This window comes from Notamacropus eugenii, chromosome 7, assembly GCF_028372415.1.
Source record: "Notamacropus eugenii isolate mMacEug1 chromosome 7, mMacEug1.pri_v2, whole genome shotgun sequence".
NCBI lineage: Eukaryota > Metazoa > Chordata > Mammalia > Diprotodontia > Macropodidae > Notamacropus > Notamacropus eugenii.
Genome location: NC_092878.1, coordinates 162,242,252 through 162,260,853, shown reverse-complemented (window position 1 = coordinate 162,260,853; position 18,602 = coordinate 162,242,252). Strand labels below are relative to the sequence as shown.

General features: G+C 41.1%; 1 protein-coding gene across 11 annotated transcripts in view; it reads left to right on the top strand.

Moving 5' to 3' along the window:
- BLTP1 (bridge-like lipid transfer protein family member 1) overlaps window positions 1-18,602 on the top strand; it is a 206,545-nt gene that overhangs the window by 116,356 nt on the left and 71,587 nt on the right. For all 11 annotated transcript variants that reach the window (XM_072625207.1, XM_072625201.1, XM_072625203.1 and 8 more), the window contains 7 exons: window positions 754-902; window positions 3,639-3,858; window positions 4,733-4,891; window positions 6,163-6,338; window positions 12,149-12,324; window positions 16,287-16,993; window positions 17,702-17,947. In XM_072625207.1, the coding sequence (XP_072481308.1) occupies window positions 754-902; window positions 3,639-3,858; window positions 4,733-4,891; window positions 6,163-6,338; window positions 12,149-12,324; window positions 16,287-16,993; window positions 17,702-17,947 (1,833 nt within the window). The remainder of the gene's footprint in view (window positions 1-753; window positions 903-3,638; window positions 3,859-4,732; window positions 4,892-6,162; window positions 6,339-12,148; window positions 12,325-16,286; window positions 16,994-17,701; window positions 17,948-18,602) is intronic.

The window sequence follows — 18,602 nt, the reverse complement described above, 5'->3', positions numbered from 1 at the left end:
TATGAAGAATAATTACTCTTTATGGGATATTTTCTCACAATATTGAGGAAACTAATATTGGTTGCTTTTGAAACTAAATTAAAATATGGATGGAGAACAAAATTTAACGTGTAGTCCAGAGGTCCCCAACCTTTCTTAGTGATGGATCTATATTTTCCTTAAAATTTAATATTACAGCAGAGGGAGAGTAATGATACAATCACAGATGGTGCTGAGTTAAGAGTTGGTGGCAGCGACCCACATGCTATTGGTACAGCCATTTAGATTAATTTTTACTTATGATTCTGCTATATTAACTAATTAGAAATAAATTAGAAAAGAGAAGCTAAATGACTCTTCTAATAAATATGAATGAGAGTGAAGATGAATGACTTAATTTAATGCTGATTGTGTAGTGCACCACTTCATCATTTCCCTGTTGAGGAAGCTTTAAAAATTATTATTTAACTACCCTCAAAAACATAGCCTGATGCATGTGAAAATATGATGCTTCTTCAACATCAGTACATGTTTCTTAGGTTCATGATTTGTATATGGATTCAAAAACTTGAATAAAAGATATTCCTTTCCTGATATTGATATAGTTACATTAGTGGAGAATGAAGTGATTTTGAAAAGGAAAGTTAGCATTTAACACGGATCATTTGCCATAGGAACATGGAAATCTGCATACAGTTGTCCCTGTCTGTACCTGGATTTGTGGTCAAAGGCAGATCAATTTATAATTAATTCATTGATTTTTCATTGTTCCAGCTACTGTCAGTGAACACACAATGCTTCTGGAGGGAACAGCCAGCCGGCCTCCCCAAGGTGGCGTTTCTTCAGGGCCTGTAAGTGGAGCTGAGATTATGAGGAAATTGTCAAAGACGCACACCCACAGTGACTCTGCTTTAAAAATAAAGGTATGGTACAGCAGCTTGGGGGTTTTGAGAGACTTTTTTGGTCTTATTTTTCTTCACCATGTGCATTGAAATAAAGAGATCATGATTTTTAAAAACAATTTGGCATTTCCTAATACATTTTGTTAGGCCAGATAATTTTGAATTTTGAATTTAATGTCAGTTGAAATTATAAGCATATTCTTCTGAATACATGTAAGCATTATCAAATAATGGTGCTCAGTGCTCAAGGCTGGGCAGCAAGTACCAAATGGTAATACAAAATTTAATTTGCACTTCTGAGGCTATATCAATCAAACTACCAAAAGAATAGTTTATAAAACTTGATAAAATAATAATAGTAACATCCATTTAAATAATTTTTTGGTGGTGGTTACTTCCATCTACATTGTTGTAATGACTCTGCTGCTTCACTTTTCATCAGTTCATGTAACTCTTCCCATGATCCTCCACGTTCATGTTCATTATTTCTTCTATCGAAGTTGTGTCCATGTACCACAGTTTATTTGGTCATTCCCCAGCTGGTTGGCATCTGCTTGGTTTCTAGCTCTTTGTTGCTAAGAAAAGCATTGGTATAAATATTTCGGTATACGAAGAACCTTTTTGTTTTTGACTTCACTCAAATATATGTTTAAGAGTGGCATCTCGGGGTCAAAGGGTATGAGCATTTTAGCCACTCTTGTCCTTTTCAGAATAATTGCACTAATTCATAGCTCCACTAACAGCCTTAGTACGCTCATCTTTGCCCCTGCAACAGTGACCATTCCCTTCCTTTGTCATCTTTTGCTGAGTGTGAATTAAAAGCTCAAAGTTTTGATTTCCATTTCTTTTGGCATGTTCTTGCATGTGGTTGTTGATAGTTTACAGTTTTTCTGTTGAGGATTGTTTATTTATTACTTTGACCATCAATTGGGAAGTAAAATCTCTACCTTTCATTAAGTATCTTCAGAAGACTCTGGGAGTCGGGAAGCATTGTAAGCCTGGGTTACCTGTATGAGTAGGAATCTACTCCTTCTGTATAGAACTTCACTTGACTCCCCATGGGCTACCTAAAGTAACTTGGTCAGTGCCCTTTGACATCACTAGGGGAAGCCTCTTGGAACATCTGTTGCAGCCCTTTATAACAGCAAAAATCTGGAATCTGTCTTTCCACTGAGTAGTGTGAATATGTTCTTTCTTTATTTTCTGTTTGGGTTGACTTTGTTCAGCACTTTTGGTTTTATAAAGGAACAAACAGTATAATGAATGAAAAAGTAGTTATTAAACACCCCCTTTGTGATAAGTACCATAGATAGAAATAGAAAAGGAGGAGACTCCCTTCTGCCAGGGTGTTCCCATGGGAGAGGCAGCATACAGAGAAAGTTTCAGCTGCAGGTCTAATGGAAAATGCCAGTGGTCCTTAGGGATGCAGGATCCCTTGACTTGTTCTCTGGGGCCAGTTCAATTCATAAAGTCTCGTCAGTTTCTGATATTGAAGCATTTGATAGTGCCCAAGGACTTGGGCCTCCAGAAGGCTGTTCTGGCCCTTAGTTACTGGGGCTGTGGAGGAGGCAGGGACCATAGTACCTCCAGAGGCAGTTGCCAGGTCTTGTCTCTACAAGCATCTTTTTTTCATAAATGATGAGTGATGGCCAGTGTGCAGGCAGGACCAGTGGGCCGGGGGGTGCATCTATTCCTGGGGCTCTTGGCCTCATTTTCCTCTAGGTGACAGTGTTCTTGGTGATGGTGCAGAAGGCACTCTCCACAACGTTCATTGTCAATGATACTGCACAGTGTGTTTAAAATCTTCACTTCAGTATGTTTAAAATGGCTTCTTTCTTCAAGTGTTTTAGTAGGGACGAGGTTGATAGGGCTGGCTTTCCTTGTTTTGCTTCCTTACATTAAGACATGCAAGTTACCACAGTGCAGTGACAAAATGACGAGACTCAGCAGCCTGTAGTGTCGACAGCATGTGTGCCCCTTGGCAAATGACTTCGCTTCTCTGGACATCTGGTGTGTGCCCTCGAAGAAGTCAGTGTAAACCATGCAAGTGACCAGCTGATGGCTCTTGTCATCTCTAATCATTCTTAGTAGTGCTCTTATCAATGGAAAAGGGCTAGGATCTGAGTTTGAGTTCTGGTGCAGACCTTGGGTGCCCCTGGGCACATTACTGATAAATGAATTTGAATGATCAGGCATTTCTTAAGGGCCAGCCTCTCTGTTCAGCATGAAGCCTCTCTTGGTTCTAATAATAGGATTCTTGTGAGGATTGAGTGTGAGAATAAGTGGAAGGGTAGTTAGGATACCTTAAAATGCTCTCACATTGGGAGCTGTTAATGTGCAAAAATTAGCTGAGAGGGTGTCATGACTGTCAGCCACTAAGGTCACCAGCCAGAGTGACCAGCGTTAAGCCGGCTCCTCAACAACCCAGCAGCAGTAGCTAGTCTGTGCTACTGAGAGAGAGGAGGGGAAAAAGGCGTCCAGGCCAGGGAAGATGGGTGAGGGAGAAAATCCAGAAATGGAAATGGTGACTGAGAATCCCATTTGTGCTGCCTAGGGAAGACTGAACTGAAACATTAGAAGCAACCATCGATTGTTCTTTGGTGGCTGTTTTAATTATTTCTCTTTTCTGTTGTTGGTGGATCTAATTCAAGCCTACTTTTTATGCGTTTATTGAAGTTATGGGCCAGATGAAGATGGCTGCCAAGGTCCCTTATAACTCTCAAATTCCATAATTCTTTCTGTGTGTTTCTTCTTCAGGGTATACATCCATACCATTCTCTGAGCTACACCAGCGGAGACACAGCCACTGATTCACCAGTGCATGTGGGTCGTTCCGGGATGCCTGTCAAAGAAAGTCCAAGAAAGGAGAGTCTGCTCAGCTATTTGACTGGGAGTTTTCCAAGCTTGCATAATCTCCTGGAAGGGACTCCTCAGAGAAGTGCTGCAACGGTTAAAAGTAGTTCTCTGACAAGAACAGGTATTCCTTCAGGTTAATTAAGCAAGCGTTGATTGACAACCACTGTATTCAAGGTAGTCTGCTAGGCACTTGAGATACAGAGAGAAAGAAGGAGAGTCTCTATACCCAAGGAGTTTATATTCTTGGTTTGATAATGAGAAGATTGCTCTTAAAGAAAAGTGTGAATTTGGGGTTTTTTTCTTAAGTGAAACTAGTGTTTATAGGGTAAATAATATTTTTTTCCCTAAGTCAATCAATATTTATTTATTTTTTAAGCATTTTATTTATTTTTAGTTTACAACATTCAGTTCCACAAGCTTTTGAGTTCCAGATTTTCTCCCCCTCCCACCTCCCCAAGATGGCATGTAATCTGATATAGGCTCCATATATACATTCACATTAAACATATTTTCACTTTAGTCATGTTGCAAAGAATAAATTCTCTTTTTAGTGGAGGCTTCAGTTGCATAAGTAACTTACTACAACTAAGTTCTAAGTTTTTGTAGAGAAGGTACTATCTTGTCTATTTTTTGCTTCTCCCTTAGTACTATATAGTCCATGGGGGTTCAGTAATTGGTGGTTCATATCACCCTGTCCCACTGATCTTCTTACCCTCTGTGCTCAGTGCCATCTCTCCTTGGCATCATTGGCATTAATGATCCTTGTCATAAGATGGATTTCTTTCTGAATCAACTAAAATTTCATTTCGTACCTCTTCCCATTATGATAAAAATAAACGTTTGTGTCATAACATCAGTATTAGGCAGTGTGGTTTTATAAGAAAGACTGCAAAATACTTCTCAACCACTGAGGAATAGTTTCCTAATAAGCACTGTCTGGCACTTGGCAGATAACACGATTAAAAATACTGTACTGCAGAAAATTGTTTTCACAGGAAACACGGTAGCCACAGACATGTTGTCTGAACATCCTTTGCTCTCCGAGCCTTCCTCCGTCAGCTTCTATAACTGGATGTCAAATGCAGTGGGCAATCGAGGAAGTGTGGCACAGGAATCTCCTGCCCCAAAGTCAGGACACAGCAGTCTTCCAACAGGTATTGTGGAATTGAGCTTTTCCTCATGTACTTGGAATTTTTTTACTTTTCTTATTTTCATGGAGTTCTGCTTTTGAAATATGACAGATATGAAATTCTGTGAAATGTTTGCCTGTTCACAAACTAGTTAAGAATTTGTGGGCTTTGCAGCACATTAAATTTTGTAGAAATTGATGTCAGCAGTTTGTGAAATATGTATTACTGCATTAAATAAAAGGATTTATATCAAACTGTGTAGCTTTGGGAAGGGAAATTTGCCCAAATATATAGCCCTACGTAAATGAAGTTGTTTAAGACAAGATTGTAGTATGTGTTTGAAGATTAGTTTCAAAACAGAAAAGAGAAAAAGGAAAAATGCAAGACAAAATTACGGTATTTTATACATAGAGTGTGAATCTTTTTTTTATATTGAGATTTCTCTGAGGCATAATATTCAGAAGCAGCATTCATTCATTCAAGAAATATGTAATGAGTCCTTGTGGACTTATCAGTCCTTATGGAGCCTGTAATTAAGAAGGAAAGGACATTTCCTTCCATAGATAGTGAGGATTTTTTTTACTTAAAACTCACTCTCTGGTCATTGGGGGAAAAAATCAGTTATTAACAGCTTTGAGGGTGCCCATCTGTGAATAATGGTTTGTGCCAGGAGCAAAATATAACGTTAGGTTCTTTAACCAGACTCTCCCCTTTGTGTGATGTAACAGCATCATAAATATTGTTATCTAAACATTATTTAGTAGACTCAAAAAAATTACATGATTTGCCTGACATTGTACAGGGAAGAACTAGATCAAGGGGAACGTAAGCCTTGATTTCCCTATTCCAGATCCCATGTCCATTGTACAGAACCACAAATGGGGGTGTGTCGCTTCATCTCTACTGTCTCTGCCTTTGATAGACTGTCACCCAGATCCAGAATGAATTTCCTCCTTACCTCTGCTTCCTTCAAGAGGCTTCTTCTAATTTCCCCAAATCGTAGGACCTTCCCCCATCCCAGAAAACATGCATAATCATGTTGTATTTATACTGTCTTTATCCTCTATGTGCTTACCTCTGACCATGTTGGATCCTCCCTCACACAATGTAAGCATCTAGCATTTTTGCTTTGTAATACCCAGTACCTGGCATATCATGGACATGTAATAGGTGCTTATTGATTGGATGATTATCACACATGTGTGTGTAACTATAAATATATGTCTATATATCTACATAGATATGGATGTCTATATCTATAGACACACAGAGACACCCATTGTTATTATTTGTAGGTGTTGCCCCCAACCTTCCTACAATACCCTCCGCTTCAGATTTCAATACAGTTTTGTCAAGTGACCAGAATACCTTGGATGGAACCCATTCTCAGCACAGCACAAGTCAAGATGATGTTGCAGGGGTAGAAGAAGCTAACCAGGGATTTCCTGCTGTCCAGCTCGCAGATGCCCAGGTGAGTGGTACTTGTTGTGGCTGTACCTGATGAAGGCTTTTCCTGAGCTCTAGTCATTGTTAGCCAACTTCTAGACAGCTGCTATCTTCAGGTGTCCACCACCTTGGGATATGGGGACAAAAGTTGTCCAGGTAAAGCCAAATAAATAAAAGTTCTAAAAAAGCTTTTAAAATGTTTTATTATTGTGCATTAAAAACCAACTATACCATGATGCTGTTGGATCAGCTGCCTATTTCTAACTGTACTGACATATTTTAGGCTGAATGCTGCCTATATATGGATTACAGATACTGAAAATCCTAAAGCAGAAGTCTCTCTGGACATTCTCTCACTTGAGGACCTCATCACTTGCCTTGGGTTTAATAATAATTTCTGCAGATGAGTCTCACATCTTTGTCTCCATTTTTAATGTTTCTCCTGAGTTCCATTTCCATGTTTCCAGCTGCTTATTGGCTCTTTCAAGCTAGATGTCCCATGGGCATTTCACATGCAACTTGTTTAAAGCAGGATTCGTTACATTTTCCCCCAAAAGTATTCCTTTTCTAAAATTCTCAATTTCTGTTGAGAGCAGCACCATCTTTCCACCTTGTTGTCTTTGCTGACTGCTCACTCTTCCTTACCTAGCATATTTAGTCAGTTGCCAAATCTTGTCTTCTCTAGCTCCATAACATTTCTTGCACTCCTCACCTCCTTTCCTCTACTCACATGGCCACTGTATGGATGAAGTTAGGTGCTCATTTCTTCTCTTTTGGACAACTGTTAATGGCCATCTCCAGCATAGCCACCAAAGTAATTTTCCTAAAGCTCAGGTCTGACCTGACTCCCCATTCACAAATTCAGATCTCCTTGCTATCTCTAGGATTACATACAAGTGTGTCTGTTTACCTTTAAAGCACTTCACAACCTGCCTTTCTAGTACCAAAGTATATGATATCCCCATCTTAGCTAGAGTTGAAGTGGCAAGGCACTTTAAGGGACAGAATAAATAGCACCTCTGCCACCCTACCCATGCAAACCACCAATGAGCACAGCCTCTATTGCAGCCTCTATCTGCAGCCACCATTGTGGGCATAAAGAGAACAGAAGAAAACCTCAAGTCAGCTCTGCTCCTCCCCGCCCTGCGCCCCTCCACCCCCACCCCTCACTCCCACAGGATGTAACAGAAGGATAGCCAGAAGTCTGAAGGTACTGGGGAGGGCCCCACAGAGAATCCAGCATCACCTCTAGTAAGTTTGCCTGAAGCACGAGGCCACTGCTGGTATTAGAGCTTGAAGCTAGCAAGACATCACCCCCAGCCTGCTATAGCAGAGCTACCTGCAGTTCCTGGGCACACACTGAGAGGCCTGAAGCCAACATGATCTGGGGCCTGTCAGGGTCACAGCAGGGGAAAGAGCCCACTCCTGACGGGGCGGTATGCAAAGGAGACAGGGACAGACCAATGCCAGGATCCACACTTCAGGAAACTGGCATAGAAATCAGCAACTGAGACAGAGAATGGGCAGCAGAGTCTGATGGGCCCACACAAGAGGACTGGTGGATACTGTGGGCTAAGATAGAAGCATTAACTGTGGAAGCCCAAGCCCCTGGATTCAGATCCCCTCTCTGTTACTACTTGTGTGACCTCAATCAAGTCCCATGACCTCCTTGAATCCCAGTTTCCTTGTCTCTAAAATAAGGAGATTGAGCCTGATTGCCTCTCAGATCCCTTTATCCATCTCTACAGTTATGACCTTATCAAACCAAGAAGCAAACTCAGGAGAAATGAATAACCACAGAAAGTACAAGGAAAGCCTCCAAGGCCAAAAATAAGTATCTTTTATGAGTTATAGCCTGCCCCGTTCCATTTCTTCCTTTCTCTTCCTGGAATTTTCCTCCTTCACCCCTTAATTTTTATTTTATTTTATTTTGTGTGTGTGTGTGGATATCATCTCTTCTGATATAATACACCCTGTAGTGTGTGTGTGTGTGTGTGTGTGTGTGTGTGTGTGTGTGTGTGTGTGTGTGTGTGTGTGTGTGTGTGTGTGTGTGTGTGTGTGTGTGTGTGTGTGTGTGTGTGTGTGTGTGTGTGTGTGTACAATCTCCCCAAATACTGAGAAAGATTTCAGGAGTTAAAAATATTTTCTTTCCATGTAGTAATGTAAACAGTTCAGCTTTAGAGAATCTTTTATGATTTTGCTTTCCAGTTTACTTTTTCATGCTTCTCTTGATTCTTGTCTTGGGAAGTCAAATTTTTCTATACAGATCTGGTCTTTTCCTCAACATGAATTATTGAAAGTCGTCTATATCATTGAATGACCATTTCTTTCCTTGAAGTATTATACTCAGATTTGCTGGGTAGGTGATTCTTGGTTTCAATCCCAGTTCCTTTGACTTCTGCAATATCCCATTCCAAGCCCTTCAATCCCTTAATGTTGAAGCTGCCAGATCCTGTGTTATCCTGATTGTGTTTCCACAGTACTCAAATTGTTTCTTTCTAGCTGCTTGCAGTATTTTCTCCTTGATCTGGGAACTCTGAAATTTGGCTACAATACTCCTAGGAGTTTCCCTGTTTGAATCTCTTTCAGGAGGTGATTGGTGAATTCTTTCAATATTTCTTTTGCCCTCTGGTTCTAGAATATCAGGACAGTTTTCCTTGATAATTTCATGGAAGATAATGTCTAGGCTCTTTTTTTTGATCATGGCTTTCAGGTAGTCCCATAATTTTTTTTTTTGTATTTAAATTTATTTATTTAATTTTTAACATTCATTTCCACAGAATTTTGGGTTCCAAATTTTCTCCCCATTTCTCCCCTCCCCCCACCCCAAAACACCAAGCATTCTAATTACCCCTATCATCAATCTGTCCTCCCTTCTAACATTCCTCCCTTCCCTTATCCCCATCTTCTCTTTTGTCCTGTAGGGCAAGATAAATTTATGTACCCCATTACCTGTGTTTCTTATTTCCTAGTTGCAAGAACAATACTCAACAGTTGTTCTGTCCCTCCCTCCCCGCCCATTCCCTTTGGAATTCAATATAGGCCATATCTGTGTAGTTTTGCAAATGACTTCCATAATAGTCGTGTTGTGTGAGACTAACTATATTTCCCTCCATCCCATCCTGCCCTCCATTTCTTCTATTCTCTCTTTTGATCCTATCCCTCCCCAAGAGTGCTCCCTCCTCCCACTGCCCTCCCTTCCATTATCCCCTCCACCCTGCTTCTCCCCTTTCCCCCCACTATCCTGTATTGTAAGATAGGTTTTCATACCAAAATGAGTGTGCATTTTATTCCTTCCTTTAGTCGAATATGATGAGAGTTAAGCTTCATGTTTTTTCTCTCACCTCCCTTCTTTTTCCCTCCACTAAAAAGTCTTTTGCTTGCCTCTTTTATGAGAGATAATTTGCCCCATTCCATTTCTCCCTTTCTCCTCTCAACATATTTCTCTCTCACTGCTTAATTTCATTATTTTAAGATATGATCCCATCCTATTCAATTCACCCTGTGCTCTCTGTCTCTGTCTCTGTCTCTGTGTGTGTGTGTGTAATCTCACCAACTACCCAGATATTGAAAAAAGTTTCAAGAGTTACAAATATTGTCTTTCCATGTAGGAATGTAAACAGTTCAACTTTAGTAAGACCCTTGTGATTTCTCTTTCCTGTTCACCTTTTCATGCTTCTCTTGATTCTTGTGTTTGAAGGTCAGATTTTCATTTCAGCTCTGGTCTTTTCATCAAGAATGCTTGAAAATCCTCTATTTAATTGAAAGACCATTTTTTCCCCTGAAGTATTATACTTGGTTTTGCTGGGTAGGTGATTCTTGGTTTTAGTCCTAGTTCCTTTGACTTCTGGAATATCCTATTCCATGCCCTTCGATCCCTTAACGTAGAAGCTGCTAGATCTTGTGTTATCCTGATTGTATTTCCACAATACTTGAATTGTTTCTTTCTAGCTGCTTGCAGTATTTTCTCCTTGATCTGGGAACTCTGAAATTTGGCCACAATACTCCTAGGAGTTTCCCTGTTCAGGTTTCTTTCAGGAGGTGATCAGTGAATTCTTTCAGTATTTATTTTGCCCTCTAATTCTAGAACATCAGGGCAGTTTTCCTTGATAATTTCATGGAAGATAATGTCTAGGCTCTTTTTTTGATCATGGCTTTCATGTAGTCCCATAATTTTTAAATTATTTCTCCTGGATTTATTTTCCAGGTCAGTTGTTTTTCCAATGAGATGTTTCACATTGTCTTCTATTTTTTCAAATTTTTGGTTTTGTTTACTAACTGCTTGGTTTAACTCAAAGTCATTCATTTCCCTGCACTCAGTTCTCTCTTTCAGCAAATTATTTTGTTCAGTGAGCTTTTGAACCTTCTCCTCCATTTGGCTAATTCTACTTTTTAAAACCTCCTTCTCCTCATTGGCTTTTTGGACCTCTTTTTCCAATTGAGTTAGCCTCTTTTTAAGGCTGTTATTTTCCTCAGCACTTTTTTGGTTCTCCTTTAGTAAGCTGCTAACTTGTTTTGTAAGGTCTTCTATTGCCTGAGCCCAGTTTGAGTTCCCTTTGGAGGCCCTGAAGGCAGGGGCCTTGACTTCCTCTGACAGTAAGCCTTGTTCTTCCTCATCCAAAAGGAGTGGGGGAGACACCTGTTCCCCAAGAAAGTAACCTTCTATGGTCTTACTTTTTCCTTTTTTTGGGCATTTTCCCAGCCAGTGACTTGACTTCTGAGTTTCCTCTCCACACCCATCTCACCTCCAGTTCCACCTGGCCAGCACTGGGGGCTGAGATTTAGATGAGCTGCTCCAAAGCCTCAGGGGCTTTAGGCGGGGGCAGGGCTGCTATTCAGTGTGAGATTAAGATCAGCTGCTCAGGAGGGGACAGGGCCACCACACAGGGCTTAGTTCCTTCAGGGGGTTTACCATGAGACCTTCCACAGTGGATGCGGGCTACTGCCTGCTTTGGGAGCCCCATCCACTGCTGCCTCTACTGCTGCCTCTTGAGGAGACCTGAGTTATGGGGATACCCTGCTCCCTTCTTGGCCAGCAGAAAAGACCCTCTCACTAACCTTTGGCACCTGTGGATTGAGAGATCCGCGCTGCCGCTGGAGATTCTGTCCCTGAAGCCTGCTCGGATCTGCTCCTTTCGATGCCACATGGCCAAGGCAGGACTGGGCTCTGCTCTGTGTCCAGTGAGTGACAGACCTTTCCAATACGTCTTTCAGGTCTCTCTGGGATAGAAATCTCTTCCACTCTGTTGTTCTGTGGCTTCTGCTGCTCTAGAATTTGTTGAGAGTTCTTCTTTACAGGTATTTTATAGGATGTGGGGTAAGAGCTAAGCGTACATGTGTCTTTCTATTCCGCCATCTTGGCTCCTCCCCCCAAAAATAGGTATCTTGACCACAAGGACAAGTAACTGGAGAAATGCAGACGTAAGTGAAAACTGCATTGAAATAAGATCCCTGAAGGGAAAGAACCGTAAGCAAGATAAATAGCTTAGAACAGAAGGTCGAGGCCTCATCCAAGTAGGGGCATCCCAAACACTGGGCTGGGGCAGAGCAAAGGTGGAAATGGAGAGAAGAGGAGAAGGCGTGCGCTGCCCTGGAAACACAGGTGAAGAACACTTTATTGGTATTTATGTATGGGTAGGAAGTGAACCTGCAAGAAGCCTTAGGAAAGAGAATGGAAGCCACAGGGTTTCAATATGGGGTTTTGTTTTGTAACAGCTGTATTTAACCGTCTGACAAACATGCTGAGTGGAATCCCCAAAAGTGAGAATGTTGATGAATTTGTTAGCGAGGACAGAGTCAGGCACAAAGTTAACAACAGTATTTTGTATGTTGTAGGTTGTCTTCAGACCACTTCTGAGCCATATAGGGATTCAGTCCCAGGATGCGATGCCACTCTGCTACCGAATGTACTTTGGAGAACATCTTTCCTTCTCGGGGACGTTAGATTGCCTCCGAGCAGATATTGTGGATTCAGATACAGCCAAGGAAAGAAGAGGCAAACGAGCCAGACGGTGTGTTTTTGTTTTTTTAATATTTTTTCTCCAAGCCAATAAGGTAGAAATTAGTTTCCTATTTTTAGATTTTCATTAGGATACATTACTTATCTTGATAGAAAAATCTACCCTCCTCCGTTCAGCAGGTCTAACTGAGGTCCACATTTGATCACATAATGAAACAACTACATTTTATTCTTATAAGGTATTAAGAAGAGGCATGTTTTTCTGACACAGTAAGGTTTGATACTTAATGTACCCATAATACATATTATTGCTAATGCTGGGGTACATGTACGTGTTTTATTGTCCTGGTTAGTCATGGAAGGGTCTGCTTTTAAAGCATTCTGGCAGTGGCCTTTGTTGGTGTGCAGTTGTTTTGCAGTCATTTCCAACTCTCAGTGACTCCATTTGGAGTTTTCTTAGCAAGGATACTGGAGTAATTGGTCATTTCTTTCTCCAGCTCATTTTACAGTTGAGGAGCTAAAGCAGACAGAGTTAAGTGACTTGCCCAAGGTCAAACAACTAGTAAATGTCTGAGGCTAGATTTGAATTGGTGAAAACAAGTCTTCCTGACTTCAGGCCCCGCACTGTGGGCACTATGGCGCTACCGAGATATCCCAGCAGTGGCCTACCAAAATCAGAATAGGCCTAAGTAGAACAATGCCAGTGCAGAAACCTAAGAGCTAACCTCAGTGGCCACCATAGTTAGATGGTTTTTGTTATTGTCTATGAGAATCTGCACTCATGTTACAAGGGCTGGACTTTCCCTTGCCCCCACCCCAATAATCCACCCCAGATATTTTGCTTAGGGGGCTTATCTCCCACCCACAGCCTCTGCCATGTCTACTTTTCTGTCATGGTGGCTTAAAATGGAATGATCGTTTATCTCAATGATAGTCAAGTAAAAATACTTTGATCCCAGGAAAGTATTTGATCTGCAGAGTCTGAATCAACTTTTTGATTGGGATTTGCCTTTTTATGTAGATTTGCATATTTTCATTAAGAGGAATAACCCTGTTTTGTGTCCTATGGTACCATCTGCCTAACATGTAGGATACTAGAAACATAGAATATTAGGACTGGAAGGGGGCTTGCTGCAGATGAGGAAACTGAGTCCCAGGAAGGCCAAGTAGTTTTCCAAAGCAACAAAATGAGGGTTTCAGTCCCGTGCGCTTCCCCTTAGACTGTGGCATAGCAAGATAGAAATTACATCTGATTTATTCTAGATATAAAAGACTGGCATCAGACTGGTGGAGGAGCTTGGAAAACGTAGTTTTTACTTTGTTGTGGTAAAGGAAGAGGCCAGGAGCGAGAAGGAGAGGGGGTAAATTTGTGATTTCATTGATAATAGGAAATCTTGGGTGAGGAAACCCCCCGCTCTGTGTATAACTCAGTGCTCTGTCTGTGTTGAAGCAGACCATTCCCCTTCCCACCTCTACTTCCCCTTGAAAAATGTTAAGAAAATATTTTTCCCAGTGTGCTAGTCTAAAGCCTGTGGGTTAGTCTTAATGAGAAAATTTATCATTCATTCTTTAAGTATCCATTCAGACATTGTCCTGAACTGAATCCTTTCACCCCTTATCAGAGGCCTGACCACTTTCTTTGAAGAATCTGGGAGAAATTCTCTTATCTCTTTTGACCCCCAGGCAAAGGGTCCCAAAGCCCACCATAAGAGGCTAGTCCTCTCTTTCCCCGTGCTTTGACTGAATTAGGTTAATAACCAAACTAATAGAGGAAGATCTCTGCTTACTTCAATTATTGCAGATTTCTCTTGTGTGAACCTTTGAACAACTAGCAAGGAGAGTCCTTAAGAGTAAAGGTTTGAACAATTTTGGGAATATGCATCTCTAGGCTTAACCAGAAGTTAAGCCAGGAGCATTCTGTTTGGAGGCAGACTGCCACTCCATCTGGACTGGGCCGCATAGGCTCATGTCCGGGAATGCTCAGCACTGGCAGTCCAGAGTGACTCTGGGAGAAGCATCCAAGAGCCTCCAGCTTGAAATTTTCTCCCTCTAAGCCAAAAAATGCTAAGATTAAAATAATTTTAATTAATAAAATTGCTTTTGTCATACTTCTGCCTAAAACACAGAGTAGAAAATTTCCTTCCACATGTGCACGTCTGGTCTTGAGAGATGACCAAAGCTCTCAAAAGTGCTATAACTAGTGCCCAGTCACACAGACACAGAACTTGAACCCTGGTCTTTGTGGCTGTGGAGGAAGCTCTCTAACTTTGTGGCTGTGGAGGAAGTGTAGCATGTGTCCAGGTGTGCATCTTTCTAGTGCACACGCATGTGTGCATGTGTAGATTTTACTATTATTTGGCGTAATGAATGTGAAAACATTGTTAGGGAAAATCTGTTGGTGCCTGATCTTGGGTAGCCCTGCCTGCCCATAGTTGCTGGCATAAGCTAAGAAATAATTCATTCATTGTATTTCATTTTAAATCAGCAACATGATAAAAATGCTTCTTAAAATTTTCTTTGAGAAAAAAATCAAGCAAGATGCTTGTCCATTCAACTGATTATGATGCAGGATAGAAAAACAAACCAAAAGTTGATTCAGATGCTTGGGATGGGAGACAGTGCAAAGGTGCACCCAAGCTGTGGGCTGGGGCACTGAGGCCATGTGCTCCTAATGGGATTCAGGACTGTGAGGTAGTTGCCAAAAGTGGCAGAGAGGAACAGGAGAATGAAGGCCCAGGGAGCCCTCTGTTCGAGGCCTGTGTATGTTGTCACCTTTGTGGCTCACCCTAGTCTGGTGTGGGGCAGGGCCTGCAAGAAGAACCATTCAGTGACAGAGAGCACAGATCAGAGATGGAGATGGGAAGGGGTTTACCAAAAGTCACCCCCATCATGAGGGGAGCAAAGGGCTCAAGGAGGAGAGCTGAATTCATCTGTTGACTCCAGGCCTAGTACTTTATCTGAAAATAAAACAAAACAAAGAAACCTTTCTACCAGTAGTGGACTAGCCACTGACTTCAAGAAGGTCACTCAGCCTCCTATGTTTCCATTTCCCTATTTATTGTAGTAATAATCTCACCTTTTTATAGTTACGTATGTCAAGACACTTGATTTCATTGATGGAGTGAACTCCGTACGTGGAAAGCTCCCTTCACTGATGCAGGGACAGCTTCTCAGTCCTAAGGTCCTAAGAATTGAAGTGAGAAACTGAGGGACTAGTCTGTGCGCAGTCACACAGCTTATGTGTGTCAGAGTCAGGAGCTGAACCCATAGCTTTCAGTCTCCAAAGCCAGTCCTCTATCTGTTGGGTCAAGTTGGTCCCCAGTAAGAAGAAAAGAATTTTGTTTAACACTTTAAAGCTTACAGAGCACTTGGCATCCACTAGTGCTACTTGCCATCTTAAGGATGTTGTGACTTTAAAAGCAGTCATAGGTGTGAAAACACTTAGGAAAATGAGAACATATGATCTAGCTTCCCAGAATGGATTATGACCCACCAAATTATCTTCCTCTGCATTCCAGAGGGATGAAGAAAACAATTTTCCACCTATTTCAAGTAAGTTATTTTCTTAAATAATAAATTCATTTTGAAATATACTGTGACTGAAAGAGGTGGAGTAGGTCCAAAAGTGACAACTGTGATGGACTGGAGGCACTGATTTTAATTGCCCAAAGGGGAGGAAATATATCTCCCACCATATTTGATAGGTTTAATAAGGAATATCACTTCACCAAGCAAAAATAATGACAAACTCACACCTAGAACTAGTAATTCACCTATTCCCCAGCTTGCATTGCCTCATGTGGAGAATTTGGTTGTGAATTGATAAAAATTGAGCTCCTTTGTATTGCTTGCCTTCTCAAATGGGTAGGGGAATGAGGACTGGAGCAAGGGAGAGGATCTGGAACTCAAAATTTAAAAATGAACAGTAAAATAAATACACAATTGAATGAATGAATGGATAGGCAAACAAACCAACCTTACTTGGAATTTTTAACTCTTTCCCTTAATTTTCAGGCAAGGACATGTCAACCTTCCTCCACTTGAATTCAAACCAGCATTAATGTTGGAAACCTTCAGTATCAGTGCTGTTGTAATGGAGAAATCAACATGTACACCTCAGAACTCAGCCAATGCTTTTTCATTTCATGACCTCAACAAACGTTATTTCAACACCTTTCACTGTAATTTTACCATTTCTTGTCAGTCAATAAGCCAGCATGTAGACATGGCTTTGGTTCGTCTAATTCACCAGTTCAGTACTATGATAGATGACATAAAAGCCACTCAGACAGATATCAAACTTAATAGATACACGGCAGGCTCTGCATCCCCCACGCCTACCTTCAAAACCCACAAACATCGGGACTTCCGCTCCTCTGACTTCAGCCGGAGCTCCCGAGGGAGCCTGAATGGTGGAGGGAGAGTCAGCAACACCAAGAACAAACGAGCCAGCAACGAGAACAACAAGAAGGAGGCTCGAAACAAGAACTCTTTAGGGCGGTCTGAGAGAAGAACCTCCAAAGTGTCAAGGAAGGGTTCCAAGGAGGTGGTTGATCACATGACTATCCACATGGATGACTCTGACTCCATCACAGTGTCTGAACAGAGTGAACCCTCAGCAGAGTGCTGGCAAAATATGTACAAGCTGCTTAACTTCTATTCACTCATCTCTGACCCAACAGGGATATTGGAGAAATCTTCAGAAACTTTTGGTCCAGCTGGTAAGACACCATTTTTAGATTTGCAGGTTAAATGTTCTGCTTCTATTTGCATCAGGACTTACCTGAAGTTTACAAACAAGGTCTTTGAGATGCACAGAAATAAGGGGTCTCGGGAGAGGAGGCCATAATGAAACTGAGCTCTTGGGTCCTCTACCATTAGCGGTTTTCATCTCCTTTTGACCATGTCTCTCTTGCATTAGTGTTGAAAACAATTGGTAAATCCTGAGGGCTGTGCATTTTGGAGTTGTGTTGTGCTCAGCTCCACTCCTGAAATTTATATTGTTGGTGGGGCAGGCTCAGTCTTTGCAGAATACAAGATAAATTAACATTCAAGAACTATCTATTATGTTTTTCCTAAATTCTTAACAACTACAGATTTTTCAGATGGAATTAATCAGAAAGCTTTCTGTTAATGCACACATTTTGCAATCTAAGAATGGATATTTTTGTTTCAGCATCTGTATACATTATAGTGCTAATGATACATTATACATACATTGCAATACTAGTAATGAATTTCACCGGTTTGGGTGAGATTTAAGAATTGCAAATTAAAATTAGATTCATCTTTCAAACCAGAAAAACCTCATTTTTAGGAAGTATCTTCATGTGAGCCTGAGAAGTTACAAAAAAGGATGTTTCCAATACCCCTTGTCTTGTTCCTGTTTTCCATTGCTTAACTTTGGATATGTCAATTTGCCCACATAGGAGTTCGGAGCCCTACAGAGCCTCCATGTAAAGTTGTGTTTGAGAATGAACAGGACAGTAACAGCTTAACCAAAACACAGAGGAAGCGAAGCCTGGTCACTTCGGAACCTCAGAATGTCACTCTGATAGTTTTTGGCATTGGCATGGTGAACCGTACACACCTTGAGGCAGACATTGGTGGACTCACGATGGAATCAGAGTTGAAAAGGATTCATGGCAGTTTTACCCTTAAGGAAAAAATGAAAGGTGAGATTTTTTTAATATTATAATGCAACTTTACCCATAAAATTGTTTTCATTCCATGGTTCCAAAATTTCTGCTTTGTAATTTCTTCTCTCAGGGCTCTGTCAGCAGGTGGGAAATCATGTTGGTCTGGCATGTTTTGGGATCACTTAGTGAAAGGACTTCATAGGACACATGTAAATATAACGTGTCCTGCTCAGAGACCCTTGTCCTTGTATGTGATTTCTGGCTGACATCCAGCAGCTCTGTAACTGTACTCTCTGGGCCTGACTTTCTTCATCTGTAAAATGGGGATAATGATGATTAGGTGTTCTCCTTCATGGGGTTTCTGTGGAACTGGCACCTTGTTATCCTAAATGTTTTAGACACATTTAGATACAAGCTTTGGTCGCTATGAGCAGTGATGCCCCAGGAAATAGAGCATTTTAAATGAAAACAGATGGAGATCACATTGTAACGGCGGCATGTGGTAGTGAGGTTTTTTTAATTAAACTGACATTTCCTAAATTGACCAACAGCTTATAGAATTTCAGGAGTATGTCAATGAAAAGCTACTTCACAAGGGCTGTCTTTTTAAACTTATTGGTTTTTTATGAGGCATTTGGTAAAGATGGGACATGAAGTCTGAGCCCTAAAGCCACAGCACCACCTCTTACCT